The sequence below is a fragment of the Limulus polyphemus genome, unplaced genomic scaffold, assembly GCF_000517525.1.
Source record: "Limulus polyphemus unplaced genomic scaffold, Limulus_polyphemus-2.1.2 Scaffold1732, whole genome shotgun sequence".
Taxonomy (NCBI): domain Eukaryota; kingdom Metazoa; phylum Arthropoda; class Merostomata; order Xiphosura; family Limulidae; genus Limulus; species Limulus polyphemus.
Window position 1 is genome coordinate 165,941 of NW_013667342.1, and position 16,742 is coordinate 182,682.

At 32.0% G+C, this 16,742-nt stretch overlaps 1 protein-coding gene across 1 annotated transcript in view; it reads right to left on the reverse strand.

The window, feature by feature from the left end:
- Positions 1-11,394: 11,394 nt before the first annotated feature.
- The window catches only part of LOC106464745 (ceramide synthase 6-like), a 49,278-nt gene continuing 43,930 nt past the window's right edge, over positions 11,395-16,742 (reverse strand). Inside the window, exon 10 of the mRNA XM_013924902.2 lies at positions 11,395-16,241. Coding sequence (XP_013780356.1) covers positions 16,143-16,241 — 99 coding nt within the window. The 3' untranslated portion in view covers positions 11,395-16,142. The remainder of the gene's footprint in view (positions 16,242-16,742) is intronic.

Here is a 16,742-nt window from a genome sequence, read left to right on the forward strand (position 1 = left end):
TACTCTATGATTATTGTTAAAAATTATTGTAAATAATTTAAATAAACATGGCTATATTTTTTCATATACATTACAGCAACCACTTATATTTAATCAAAATCGGGGACATTATATCGATATAGTGAGATTAAGCTTAAATTTTAAAAGGTTCTATATTAAGATACAATGGGCCTTCCTCCAACACGGGTGATACGTGATACGTTCCTCGAGCAAGCCGTGTTGGAGGAACTCAATACTTATAGGATTAATAGGGATACGGGAACACAACCGCGTTAAGTCTCCGATAAATGCTTATGTATTGATTTGTTATACACATATATGAAAAGCCTTACTTATACAGTATTGTATATGAACTGTCCCGGTATGGCCAGGTGGTTAGGGCGCTCGACTCGAATCCCCGTCACACCAAACATGCTCACCCTTTCAGGCGTGGGAGCGTTATAATGTGATGGTCAATCCCATTATTCGTTTGTAAAAGAGTAGCCCAATAGTTGGCGATGAGTGGTGATGACTAGCTACCTTCCCTCTAGTCTTACACTGCTAAATTATAGACGGCTAGCGCAGATAGCCCTCGTGAGCTTTGCGCGAAATCCATAACAAATAATGTATATGAACAAAAAATATAAAATCATAAACATATTAACATTCACATGTGATATCCTGCTCCTGTAAATGAAAATATTTTAAATGAAATAATGCAGTACTACATTTTACTGTAACACTCACCTATGAATGATGAAGACGAAGACCTTTCGTTGATGAGAGGAAGACTTGCGATGATGATGATAATAGATTTGGAGACTAAGAGATTAGTTTAAGGCCAAATGAACATCTGGATCATTGAAAAATTCGGCTTCAAACTCCAATGAAGCAGATATAGAAGTCAATAGGATGGGGTCAGAAGGCATTACATCGGCTGACTTAAGCTTCATAAAGTCAGTAATTTTTGGCTGCATGGCTTTCTTCCGCAGATCTTTCAAGATTTCTCTATAGGGTGCTACAACATCATTAAACCCTCTTTAAAATTTAATGATTTTCTCCAATATGGGATCCATGTCTACAGCCATTTATGCCAGCTCATTTGCCTTGCATAGTAAATCGGACACAGCCTCCACTGTGAGGATGGGTTTAGCATGTTCTGTCTCTTCAGTATCTTCATCACTATCATTGGAGATTATCAGCGCTTCAAGTTCTTCATTTGTTAGCTCTTTGTAATGGGATTCCAGCAGCTCAACCACCTCCTCATCCGATTTGTTTAGCGATTCTCACGATATCGGCAACTTACTTCTCAACCGTCGGAAAGCCCTTGAAATCGTTTACGACTTCAGGCCAAAGATGATTCCATCATGCACTCTTTTACCTTGTCCCATAAAGTTTTGGTGAGATCGATAAAGTCCTTAATGTTATAAGCTTTCCAAAACTTGGTTAAGTTTTCGAAAACAATGGAGTCTATAGCTTGTGTTGCAAGCTATAGACATTCCCTGTATAGTAAGACTTGAATGTCTTTATTACTCCTTGGTCCATCGGTTGCAAGATGGATGTGGTATTGGGTGGTAAAACTATTATCTCCATGTTACGATTGATGAATTGCAGTGTGTCAGGGTCATGGACAGGAGCATTATATAAAACTAGAATAACCTTAAAGTCGAGGTTCTTCTTCGCCAGGTATTCTTTAACCTCATGCACAAAATGATTTTGCAACCAGTCATTGAATAGCATTCCAGTTACCCAAGCCATTTTATTTGAACACCAAACAACTGAAAAATGTCGCTTATTATTGCCTTTTAATACGCGTGGGTTTGCAGAGTGATACACTAAACACCAGTTTCCATTTAAAGTCACCCGATGCGTTCCCGCAAAAAAGCAAAATTAACCTATCCTTAATAAAGGCCTTAAACCCGGATGTTATCTTCTGCTCATTGTTGATTATGCTCTGTTACCCATCTTCTTATAAAACAGCCATGTCTCATCTGCATTAAACACCTGTTCAGGGGCATATCCTTTTCCCTTAATGAATTCAACGAACTACGGCTTGAACCGTGCAGCTGCATTGCTATCGGCTGACTTAGGTTCACCTTGCAACTTCACATTATGCAGGTTCAAGCGTTGCTTAAATTTGGCAAACCAGCCATTTTTTTGCCTGAAACTCACTGGCATCACCTCCATCCTCATTGGAGACTAGGTATTCATACAAACTACGCGCTTTATCACGTATAGCTACGCTAACAACAACAGAACCTTTTTTGTTCACTGATCCACACATTCAATAATTTCTCCATTTTTTCCATGAACGATTCCTCCTAGGCACTTGAGAAACTTAGCACTTATAGGGGCAGAAGCCTTAAAACTTGCATGGATTTTCTCTTCACTCCTCCTAATCATACATATGGAAGACTTATTCACGCCATATTCTCGGCCTATGGATGCTACACTCATCCCGCTTTGTAACTTATCAAGGATCTGAATTTCCTCAGCTAATGTCATAACTTTGCGCCTTTTTTTTTTCCCTCTAGTATTACACACGTGACACATTTTCTCTAGGTATCTTCTCTTTTCTATTTTATTTACCATCACCGGTAACGATAAAATAAAACGTAAATTACTTACTATAAAATCATCATTGCTCAGACAAACCATAATTTTTATAGCCTTCAATTTTGTTTGTTTACAGAGCTCCTGCCACATCCTCTCTCTTTCATGATTTGTTAACAGTTCTCTCTTATGTTTAATTATATATAATCTATAACCAATAGAAAGTCAATGTTTGCATCTATCAAATGACGTATTATATACGTTATGTTATGAAGAGATAGATGTCAATTTCACTTACAATACACAGTTTAACGTCTATCTTGGATGAATTTGTAACGGCTCTTGTTGGATAGTTAGAAAGCCAGAAAATTTTTGAGTTAGGGGAAATTGTCTACTTTTTGCATGTTATTAGTCCCTTTAGTGCATTATTTAATTATAAAATATTATTATAAATAGATGTATAATCTTAGGAGCTTAAAGCTACTTAGGATAAACGAATGTAGTTTCATGTTACAATTTGAGGTCATCCTAGAAAGAAAAATGGGTAATTTAGTTTTATTTCGATTTTGTTTTCGTGGTTACGAGGTCGGTCAAATTGACTGATACCATATAAAGATAGAGTAGATAAAATATAGTTTTACTGAAAAAATCGTTTGAAATGTATTTATGAGGTTTTAGGGATTACACAAAGGAAATTTGAGATGAAGAAAAGTATTTTTAGTCTTAACATGAAAATTACTTTGTACACGGGCTATTCAAAACAAATACTCAATATATTCTTGGACAAATATGTATTTTAGTTTATTAAAAATACGTCACTAAAAATGTGATTTTTTGTATGTGAAAGACTTATAATGTTAACTGAAAGACTGCTAAATTTCGTGAAGGTATACACACTATATTGAAAGTTAGAAGTATGAAATCTATAAAGACTAAACGAGTACAAAAATGAGACGTGTTCGGTCAAACTGACCGAGCCCGTGTTGAGAGAGCTATAACGGATCTAGAGCGCTCATAAGTTTGCGTGTTGGGCGAACCGCGCATAATCGAATTTTCCGTGTTCGGCAGATAATTGGTTGTTGTTATTTTTGCGTGTATAAGAGAATCCGTGTTGGATGAACCCTCGTTGTAGGAGAGTTTACTGTACTTCCGAAACTTGGCGACACTACACGATTTGAGTTGTACCACAATGTTTGGTGAAACTGGTATTTTTGTGTTAAATATGCAAACGAGACAATGAGGAACGATGCTAAAATTATAAGAATTTACTTTCTGTAAGAATAATTTTACAAAAGGCGAGTCAAAAGAACATAGTTTTTTTTTTACACATCAGGAAAAGTGTTTGTAGTTGAATTTTACCAAATTTATTTTCTTTATTTTGGGAATTCGCGCAAAGCTACACAAGGGCTATCTGCACTACCCGTCCCTAATTTTGAACTGATAAACTGGAGAGAGAAAGTAACGCCTAGGCTAGTTTAATCAAGTATTAGGATTTCATTGTTAACACACCTCAAGGCCTCAAAGTACAGAATGTTTTTGTTTTTTCCCCCAAATCGGCTTCTTTCTGGGAACGCTGTTAAACTCTAAAATTTTGTCATTTTAGTCTAGATTGTAACTCTTACCGACAGAAGGTTGTTTTGTGAAGTATGTTTGCTTGTTTTTTAATTATACACAAAGCTACACAAGGGCTATCTGTACTCTGCCCATTACGGGCATCGAAACCCGGTTTCTAGTGTTGTAAGTCCGCAGACATACCGATGTGCCACTGGGGGGGGGCGTTTAGTGAACTAATGCTGTAGTGACTTTATATGTAGGCCTAGATCCTGCATATCAAGGGTTAACTAGTTTAGCCTTGTCTTTATTTGTCAATACAATATTTTGTGATCATATATTATAGTTACCTTGAGATAAAAGAGTTTGCACTGGAATGTAACTAGACCTCCTAGTTTTTAATATTTAAAACCTTAGATATTTCTGGACAGGGGAAAAAGCCATAATAACGTGTATCAAGCGGTAATTCAATGGGGTAAGAAGATGTTTAACATTGGAAGGGGGTGCAATGGCTGGGTGTGACACATCCTGCAGCACACGCACCTGTTGGTTGTCAAAATATATTCGCGCAGATTGGCAGGCGGCCATGGCCTCCCTTGTATCATGGAAGTTATAGTTTTATAGATTATAGGTCCACCTTAACTTTCGTTTATTTTAATGGAAAAATCCTAATTTGTTTTTAGAACTCTTCCTATTCTGATCCAGTTCTAATTTTTATTATCTGACAGATGAGTTTATTTCCAGCAAAACTATCCTACATGACATCATTAGCCCTTTTTTCAGACCTAAAAGGAAAAACGTCATGCTTTTTCATGTACACGTTTTCTTATCTTAAAATAAGTTATTCCTTCCTCTCCTTTACCCATAGAAACCTTCTTATTCTGAATATTAAAGTCATACCCTCCTTATCCATAAAATTATATTTTGAGGGAAAAATACTTTTGCCGTTTTCATACGAAAGTCCTCCTTTTTTTTTTTTTACAAGAGTAACAATACTAAAAATAGTAAAACTGTAACTAGTGTGACATGTTTAAATAAAATAGTAATATCACAAAATAGTAAAATATAAATAGGGCAACATCGTGCAATAAACGTTATTTAAAATATAAACACAACAACGTTTGCATTACACAATAAAATAAAAGACTACATGTTTCGGTAGCTTCTGCTACCATAATCAGGAGTAAAAATCTTCGCGAACAGTGTTTTTTATATGCAAGAATGGTTGGACTCACTGTAATAAACCGGGGTGACATGAATATTGCACATATGAAGTCAATATTTCGCTCCAAAATTCATTGCTAGCCAACCCTTCATCGCTATTTAACAATTTATTATTTAATTTACAATACGTAACTTCAACAGATTCGCTGATATTAAATTCACTTATTGTATTGGGTTCATTTAAAATTGTTTCATGTCACTGTGTTGAGTGACCTGTTTCTGCAATGTGTTCGGGCAGGGGAGAAATTAATATATTTTTTATTACGTACATAGCCTTTATGTTCATTAATACGGCATTTCAAATTACGTTTAGTTTGGTCAATATATTTTTTGTTACATCCACAACTAATTTGATATATAATTTTTTTGCAGAATATATTTGGTGCCAGGAAGTATTGTGTTAATTTTGTTAAATGGCTTAAGAACAGGGGGAAAATAGGTTTTTTAAATACGTTGGCAACTTGACGTGTTGCAAGTTAAATAACCATTTGTTAAATAGAGATGGAGGGTTGGCTAGCGATAGTACTGAATTTTGGAGAGAAATATTGCTTTCATATGTGCAATACTCATGTCACTCCGGTGAATTACAGTGAGTCCAATCATTGGAGAGAAATATTGCTTTCATATGTGCAATACTCATGTCACTCCGGTGAATTACAGTGAGTCCAATCATTGGAGAGAAATATTGCTTTCATATGTGCAATACTCATGTCACTCCGGTGAATTACAGTGAGTCCAATCATTCTTGTTTATAATAATAATACTCATGTCACTCCGGTGAATTACAGTGAGTCCAATCATTCTTGTTTATAATAATAATGATAAAAAAAAAAATGCTGTTCGCGTAGATTTTTACTCCTTTTGATGGTACCGAAATATGTAGTAATTTTTAATGTCTTAAAATTTTATTGTGTAATGCAAACGCTGTTTTGTATATATTTTTAAATAAAATCACAAAATAGTCTTCAAAATTATATCTGACATCACATGCAATGCATCGGCAAAAGTCCTCTGTTATAATTTATGTATATATACACATACACTATTTTTATTTCATTTCTTTAGAAGAGGGAGAAAATGTCGTTAATGGGTCGGTACTATCACTCTGCCATCTTTTGATGTATAAACTAATTATTCTTTAAAAACCGTTTACGAATGTTTCAATATACATATTTTCACACCTTATCTTATTATCCACCTTTATGTAATTGTTTGAAATAAATTTAACAAAAATTTTAAAGCTTAACCAATTTATTATTTTGACATCTCCGTGCCTTTTACAATAATAAGCAAAAAACAACAGCTACTTTAGGGCATTATTGGTTATATGTGCGGCAAATACCATTACTGATTCGTATTTAATGCCAAATGAAAGATGAGTTAAAATAAGTCATCATATTTTAAGTTATATTTTAAACACCACTTAAACAAAATGATAAAAAGTTTAAAAACTAACAGAAACCTGATCCAATGAATAATAAATAATAGAGCATCAAAATCGAGAATATTTGGTGCATGAAAAAAATAAAAAAAATCCTAGGCATTGTTTGGTATTTTAAAACGCAATAGTTACAACAGCAACAGTTACTACAAAATTACATATACCGAATAATACAAGCATTACTTTCATCAATTCAAAATACGCTTCAAGGATTTTTTTTAGACTCGCACAAGAGAAAGCACTTTAAACACCCAAAAATCATTAAATTCCATTGCAAGCTCGCACTCTGTTTAGAGCATAAGTTTTAATCAAAATCTTACAAACCCAATAATGATAAAGCAAACTCTTTTCTTTCAAAATGTTTTTTTTTTCTTATGCGATAAAGAGACGTGAATCACGGAACACCATCTTTATAGTTACTTGGTACACTCACAACTCTCCCACGTTACTAAAAATGTTCATTTACTGTACTAACAAATCCTGAATTTTTTTATGATTTTTATTTTATTTTGGCCAAGAACAAAGCATAAGGCACCGAAATAGATTAATAATATTTCAACTATTTTCCATAGCTTCTTCAATAGCATCACTTAGCAATGTTGCCATAGTAAAAAATCTAGATATGTTCTTTCAAAATCTAATAATAACAATAAAACCCAATATAATTTATTTTCCATAGTTTTTCAGAAGTATCAATCAGTAATATTACGATAATATTCATATTTGAATTTATGGTAAAGCTACTAAGTCTAACTGCCGCCGTCCCTAATTTTTGAACTACTGACCAGAGAGAAGGCAGCTAGTCATTAGCACCCTATCACCCACCATTTACACTACTGGTTCAACTCTCACTCATAACGCACCCACTGCTTAGAGTGGAATATTTTGTAGTATCGCATGGATTGGAACCCAACTTGCCACCTTCGAAATGTACAGTTCTACCACAAGGCCAAACCGCACCCTATTACAATGATAAATAATAACGCCCATTTCCACAAAATACTTTGACTACTTTATTCATTAATTCCATTAAATATACCTTAGCCGCATAATAACAACACTTAAAACTAACCTGGATGACAAACCAGGTAGATAACCTTTTGTATCTCGCTGCCGAAACGTTACAGAACTAAAATACTTACCTCTTCTTTGAAAGTTTTTAGGAGCAGTTTTCCTTTAACCTGAGACTTTATTGAAAATGTTGAGTTACATTAAAAAATCAGCACTTTCTTTCCGAGATTTTTCACTAAAATAATTTTTTTCCAACAAAGTTGAAATTGGTATTACATGACAGAATCCTAGTGGCCCAAAAATAAAGGGATTTTTTTTTATCACAAACAAGTTATGTAAGCTCAGTCTAGTCACAGTCACTTTTTCGAAACTTAGCCATTTCTCTCTTCCCCCCTCTGCACATACTTTTAGTCAACATTTGTCTTATTTCTAACCAAAACAGTGCAATGCCGCACACATTTGGTAGCTGAACTTTATATGAAATTATTTGCAGAACTGTGTACAGATAAAGAACTGAAAATCATTACGTTAAACAAACAAAAACCATTGATCTGTTAGGCAATTTATGCACTACTTTGTGTCATGAGATCGTACTTTTTTTTAGCCACACCTTTTTACAATATATAGTACTTTAATCATCTTAGCCCTGAAACTGAGTTATACTTGTCTGTGAGGGCATGGTTTGTGGTCTTCGATATTAGATTAAATTTAGCCTTTGCCATATAATCTTGATACAAACCTTAAACACTTATACTGCATGCATACTAATTTTAAAGTAATTGCTGTTGGACCTACTTGTATGAAAACTATATCAATATAATAATAAAATCAGCAAAAAGTTTTCAACTAGAATAGGGCTGCAAGCCTATGACTGATTCAGCACCTTGCATTATTTTACCCCTCTTTAACACCAAGACAGGTAGATGAAAATTTAAAGGACCTATCATGACCTGTCCCATGAGAGTTAAACAGAACAAAACAACTTAAGGGACCATCTCACGACACTTTCCATGGTGGTTAAACAAAACAATAAAACTAAAGGGAATATTTCATTACACTTTCTCTGATGGTTAAATTGAATACTCTTCCACGTTTTTCCTACAGCATTTAAATTGCATGAAGATCATTCCAAAAGATTTTACATAATAATAAAACAGATTTTCCTACAAAACATGAACAGCTTCCTTGACAAAAATATCACTTCTATAAACTATATGAATAGATTATGCTATTTTACAAATTTATTCTTCAACTGTCATAGCTTTGAGTGCACTATTAGGGGTTTCAAGTGTTGTGTATGTATTATATGTAAACTGTGTTCAAAATCATCTTATTTTACTTGTATCATATTTATAAAATTAGTCATAATACATCCAAGATCTCAAGAAATTTCATTAAAATAGTGATGTTTAAAATTACCTATTGTATATGCATAGTTTTTTCACCAAAAACTTTAAAAAATGATATTTAAAGCAGCTCATATAGAGATACACAGAATAATTATCATAAAAAATTAACCCATATTCAACCAATCTCATTTTTCCAAATAATACTTTTAACTTAACCTGGGATGTTTAATAAAACCCTACTGTACCATTTACACATTTTTCCATAAAACCATATTGCAGTATTTAACATTTTTGAAATCTGAGAGATGTTTTAATCCAGGGTTTAAAAACAAGATAAAATATGACACCCTGACCAAAGTTAGGAAGCACACAAAACATAAAAACTGTAATTACAAATCAAGATGAATTACTTCCAGGATGGTTTGATTAACCATTCTGATTCTAAGAGAAATGGTACTTTATAATACCAGATGGTCCTCAAAAATCGTAAATAATCATTTACAAAATATTATTTATTTCACAAGTAAAATACTAACACCATTTTAAACAATTTTTACATATTTAAATATCAATACTTTAAAAATACTGAATTTTATATGAAATTTGTTTTTCTTGAACTGAAGAATGTTTATGATTAAAAAATAAAACTATTCCTGATGTCCCAAAATGATATACAAGGCCAGATAAAAAGATTTACATATAAGTTCTAAGTATTGTCTACTACCTGCTATCAGGAAAAAAGAACATGAAATACCAATAATTCAATTAACTTTATCAAACAAAATCCTATAATAGAGTTTATGATAAAAAAAACAACAACAACAATAAAAGTTGTATGGAGTTAATGTTGTAAACATTTTATTATTTATTGTTCTTTCTCTTATATTTTTTAAAGATGTTTTGTGAGTGATTTCTTTTGCAACTTGCCTAAACAGAATTAAAGTCTCTGTATGATAAAACCAATTCTAGAATTTAAACTAAAAGATTTCTGAAAAGAAAAATTATTGTTTTGCAAGTTAATTTTCATAAAATTCAGTCTAGCAAGTGACAAGATTTGAAAGGAATAACTATGGCTTCTGTTAATCGATTCTTTCATTTTGTTTTTGGCCTTAAATTGCTTTTTTTGCAAATAGATTGTGATAATACTTAATGTATAAAAACAGCTAAATACTAATAACTTCTCTTTTCCTACAAAAATAAGTTCCCAATGTTTAGTGGATTCATGATGATTTACAGTTACCTCTGTTATATAAGAAAAACTATTTCATTAAAATAATAACTTAGTTTAAACCAAAATATAATTTTTACTTGGGTATGTACACTTGCAGAAAACCTCTTAATTGAAACCTCTTGTCTTTTTATCAAAGAATTTAGTGTTTTGAATTAATAATTTTGGTTTTAGACAAAGAAGATATCAGGAATGTGATACGTATTAAAAATTTCTTAGATATTAATCTGAGGATTTCGTGTACACACATACGAATGAATGTTGAAAATTAAAAAGTTCAAATGTCATGAAATAATGAAAATCCTATGTCAGAAATAGAAGACTGACAAAAAAGCTAGTATTAATTCTAACAAATCTCTAGCTTTTCTAAGTTTGGTATTTTGTACTGTTAATTGTGTAGTTTCACACACACATGGGTTATGGGAAACACAATGATTTCCTTAAATACACTTATAGGAAAATATAATTAGGGATTAAATACACATTAACTTCTGTTGAATTCATTCTGCTGGACCTTTTAATAGTTTCAGTAATTTTATTAATCCTTAAATGAATATTTTCCATACATAATATTCTTGCATATTTTTAACATAAAAGTATTTTACAGGTAATTTTGTTGAAAACAGTACCTAGATTCTATGGAAAAATGAGAAACATTCTTCACAAATTATCAGCTTAACCTTTTGTAAAATTTTATACTATTTCTTTTTAAATTAGAAATAATTAATAAAACACACATATAAAAAAAAGAAATCCTATGACTATAATAAGCATTTTTAAAATACATATCAAGATCTTAAAAAAGGGAGTTACTGAAACTCGTATTTTTTTTTTACAAGTGAAAGAAACTTGCAAATTCCTGACTATGATTTCAAATGCTGCCTAGGAGCGTAGTAAATGTGTTGTTTACTGAGAAAGGCAAGTGTTACCTAGTTACATAGGATGAAGGCAAATACAGTATCACTTGGTTACAAAAGAGAGGCTAATGCTAACTGGTTATAAAACAGAAGCAAATTACCTAGTTACAGAGGATGGAGGTAAATGTTATTTGGTTATAGAAGTGAGAGGCAATTGTTACCTGGCTACAGAAGAGAGGCAATTGTTACCTGGTTACAGAAGGCAGAGGCAAATGTTTCATGGTAACAAACAATCTGGTTATTATAATAAGTGATAGCATGGTAGACCATTTCTGTTACTTTGATTGATTTATGAACAACTACTTTTACCACCATTAGAAAAACATGAAATACTGGAAGAATTAACCTGACAAACTGCATTTTATATTCACATTAAATAAAAATTACTGAATTAGCATTTTTTAAACACATTTATATTTATTTTGGTTAATGAAATCACGTAAAAGTAAAAAGATGTACAATAATAAACTCAGCTTTTTAACACATTGCTAACAAATAGCTCCTTCAGACCATTGTATTATTATTATTACTATCATTATGAAAAAGATAACTTTACTCAGAATGCTGCAACTGCAAACTTAATCCCGTAACATTATGTATTTATTTTGTTAGATGTATAGCTCTCCTCCTCTTTTATTATTGCAGTTAATAAATATACAGAAAAACAATTACAATATACCTCGTACACTGAAAATAAAAGCAAACTAGCTGATCACACAATGTTGCTATATTTACAAAGTACTAAAGATACTAATTTTAGTATCTGAACTACTATGGTATTCTACATTAAAACAGTTACAAAGTATACAACAATTCCAGATCATTAGCTGGTTGTCTACACTTGTAGTTTTCTGAACAACCACTTTTTAATTCCCTATAATGAGTAACATATGGCCCCAAAAATATGGAGTTCTTTTCCCCATTGAATTTAAAGAAAAATAAACATCTTTCTTTTAAACAGTAAATCTCTGAAAACTGTATGCCCCATCACTTTAAACACAAATGTTGGTACTACAAGTACGCCTACAGACCGAAATAAATACCACCATAAATACTTAAAGTAATTAGTACCAATATCACAATTATTACGCACCATCAACCCCGACTAACCATCACTGTGGCAATATCAGCCCCTCACAGTGAATGAACGTAATGACATACTATGGCTACCTTAGCTCATATTGGGTTATTAGTTTTCAAAGCTGGTACACTAGATCTTCACTAAAAACTGAACTATGATCTTGAAAGGATCAAACTCACTTCTTTTCCAGAAAGCTTTCATTAAATATTTTAGACACATAACACAGTAGCACGTATAATCTCTAGGTTTTTTAAAATTATCCTTACAGTAATAAATCGAAAACCTTTTCACAAATCTTTGCATAAGTTTTATATAGTTTGATTGCTTGTGTTTGGTTTGGTGAAATACAGAGTGGTAAAAGATCACCTATTAGTGAAAAAAAACCACAGTAAACAGAACAAACTGTCAGAAGTCTCATATCAGAAAAACTAGTTTCGACACATTTGTGCATCTTCTTCAGTCTCATGTTCAGAAGACAACGCGAGACTAAAGAGGAAACATGAATATGTCAAAACTAGTTTCACTGATATCAGACTTCTGACAGTTTGTTCTGTTTACTGTGGGTTTTTCACTAATTGCTATACACAATATTGTGTTCTTTTATTATTAAGATTACCTGTTCCAGAAAACAGTACAGTATTTCTTGTACTGCCTAAATGTTATTAACTTGTATTTAAAACAAAGGGGTGATGGTATACTTCCAATTTAACAAGCCATAACTGTGAGAAAACAGGTGTAGATGAGCAAATATTTAACACTAAACAGAGGTAACACAGAACTGAAACACAAATCATGAAGCATCTTGAAGTTATAGCCATCAACAATATTATGCATAATTAGTTCTAAATACAAGTTTGCTATTGCTAATGTAAAAAGTGAAAAAATTCAAACTCCACACACACACACAACAAAAAAAAAGTGCCAAAGAAACACAATTAGTAATTGTAATGGACAAATATTTATCTTTAAGTAACCACTATTTAGTATATACACGAGCAATAACTAACAATCATGGAATTAATTTGTCTTAAAAATACATTATATCCAATTCATATTTTGTATTTCTTCTCCTAACACAACCACAAGTGTGTGTGTATATATATATAGTGCATGTGCTTTTATTTTTTAAATTATCATTGAGAATCATCCATACTATGGTTACAATTGGAAATGGATACATACTAACAGTTTACAACTTCCAAAATTGGAGGTAAGTGTAAGAATTAACCTATCTACCTACAATGAACACATAGTGCATATTTAAGTTTATGGAAGCCACTATTACAAAGTTGATCAGGGAACAAGTTACTTAAGCCCTGCTGTATTATTATTTTCATTTTTTCACACCACTAAAAATTTAACAGTGCACGGCAACCTGTTGCCAAAAGCTAGGTGTTTAATGTGAGCCATGCTTATGACAGATGCATAACTTAATCCATGTTTGCAAACCTACTTTTGTAGTAGTGAATCATAGTGTTCTCACAATCAATTTTCTATTGCATACATCATCACTTCCACATTTATGTGAACAATAGACTAAGTTCAGGTTTAAACATTTAGTTAAAACAATGCTAAATAATTTATCAGACTTTTACATATTTTAAAGTAATGAAAACAGTTTAGTAAGAATATTTGTGTTTCAGTCACACACATACAATCAATACTTTTATTAACGAGTTTCTGACTGTAACATAATTTCAGCTAGACATAAAAAAAAAAATTGCAAAGAGGGAGGCTTTTTACCCATATAGCTAATGTTAGTTGTCAAATAACATGTACAAGAAATATATAGAGCTGATCTACCAATGCTGTTTGGACAACCAGTAACATCTAAATATTTCTGTATCATATGAAACAACATTTCAACCAAATTGAACTAAGCATAGACCTTTGAACAGAAACTATTTGTGAAACATCTAACTTAACACTCTGGACATTAACATACTCTAACATTATTTTGAAATAAGTATTTCATTAGCTGCAAATGTACAATTATCCTTAGCTATGGATTTAATTGAATATTTCATTGTTTTTCACCATTTTGACCTAAGCACTGTTGTAAACACACTCTGGAACTACTAGTGTGCCATAACTCTGAACTAAGTCTGAATGTGGACACAGTCTCTTCACTACTAGTTTACCATGACTCTGAACTAAGACTGAATGTGGACAGAGACTCTTCACTACTAGTTTACCATGACTCTGAACTAAGACTGAATGTGGACAGAGACTCTTCACTACTAGTTTACCATGACTCTGAACTAAGTCTCAATTTGGACACAGTCTCTTCACTACTAGTTTACCATGACTCTGAACTAAGACTGAATGTAGACACAGTCTCTTCACTACTAGTTTATCATGACTCTGAACTAAGTCTCAATGTGGACACAATCTCTAAAATACTAGTATATCATAACTCTGAACCAAGCCTCAATCTGGGCACAATCTCTTCACTACTGGTGTACCATCACTCTGAACCAAGCCTCAATCTGGGCACAATTTCTTCACTACTGGTGTACCATCACTCTGAACCAAGCCTCAATCTAAGCACAATCTGTTCACTACAGGTGTACCATCACTCTGAACCAAGCCTCAATCTAAGCACAATCTGTTCAGTACAGGTGTACCATCACTCTGAACCAAGCCTCAATCTGGGCACAATCTCTTCACTACTAGTGAAGTATGTGGACACAAACTGTATACTATTAGTGTATTATCATTTTAAATTAAATTTTAGTGTGGACACACACTAGCTATTGCTTGTGCACCATCACTATGACCAACATCACAAACAATCTTTTCACTATTAGTGTATCTTCACTCTTAACTAAGTTTCAACATGAATACACATTAGGTACTACTAGTGTACCACGAGTCTGAACTAAACTTTGTTGTAAACACATTGAATACTATGAGTGTATCATCACTACAAAAAATGTATTTCTGTTAACTCTATACATACTAGTACGTTGCCATTATTTTGAGTTAAATTTCACTTTGGATATTATTAGTATACCATTTCTCTAGATTAAATAACACTGGATATTATACTATAATTGTACTATAATTCTCCAAGTTAAAGGAAAACAAATCTAATAATAAAGTAAGAAACTGAAGTAATTAAAATATCAATACTTTAGACATAAACAAGAGTTCTTATGAATCTAGTTACAGCTAACCTTGAGAGGTATTTTGGTTATGGTCCATTCTAAGTCTGTAAATTATTAAATCAAAAGTTGTCAGCTAGTTCAAATGGAGACAGTTTAAAAACAGTGGAAAATTTATGAATTACTTCTCTGTATTTTATGGTAGTAATTTCAAATACTTATAAATCTTACAGTATAGAACTAAAATATTAAAACATCTTGATTACAGTATTAAATCTATTTTTCCAGAAAAAAAATTAGTATTTCTCTTTATATGTATACCCTATATACATAGACTCTAAGAAATATACAAACATATACACACACACACATATACATATCCGTGTGTATGTATGTATGTATGTGTATATCTCAATATATATATATCATTTTCATACCATTACTGTATTACTAAAACAATTCCTTTTTAAATTGGTCATAAAATTAAAAGACAAATAAAGACACCTTCACTTCTGGCAAAGGAATCTTCTAATTCTACACACACATAAACACACAGGTTTGATCAAGTACTTTTAATGAAGAAACTTAAAACATTGTCTTTCGAAGATTTCTTGGAATGCTAGAAGTGGTGAATGATAATTTTTGAAGTTACTACAATATAATGATGGCAACGACAAAGTGTTAAGGGTTTGCTGTTAATCTCAAGATCTGTTATTTTTCCTTGCTTTACTGGGTGAGGTTTCATCATTACTGCTGCTACCATTAGCATTACTACTGTCATCACTTCTTAAGTCTCTTACCTAAAAATAAGAAAATTTTTCTTAATGACTCCAAAAATTAGAGAACAAAATTAATACATACCTAAGATTCACATATACTAATTTTGACTCCTTAAACTAGTTTGGTGATCATTTGCTGCAAACTGTATAACTGATGTAAATGAACTCGGCTATAAGGTAAAAATTACATTACTTTGTTACAATGTATTCGTAAGATTTATAATCTAAAATGGCATTTATATATAAAAAGTACATTCCAGAGTATATATACACAGAGTACATTGTGCCAGTCATGCTAATAAGTTTAGTTACAACAAAACACTATCCAAAAGAATACATTTACCCAGAAAATGTTTTAAACAGGAATTATTACATCAGTTTGTCAAGTTTTTTAAAAGGATAATAATGTTTTAAATTTGAAAAGGAATTAAAATGTAGTATTCAATGACAAGGAACCCACTTTGAGACTAATAATGTTTGGAGACAGCTTGAATGGGTAATGAAGAAAAACTTTAATAGAAG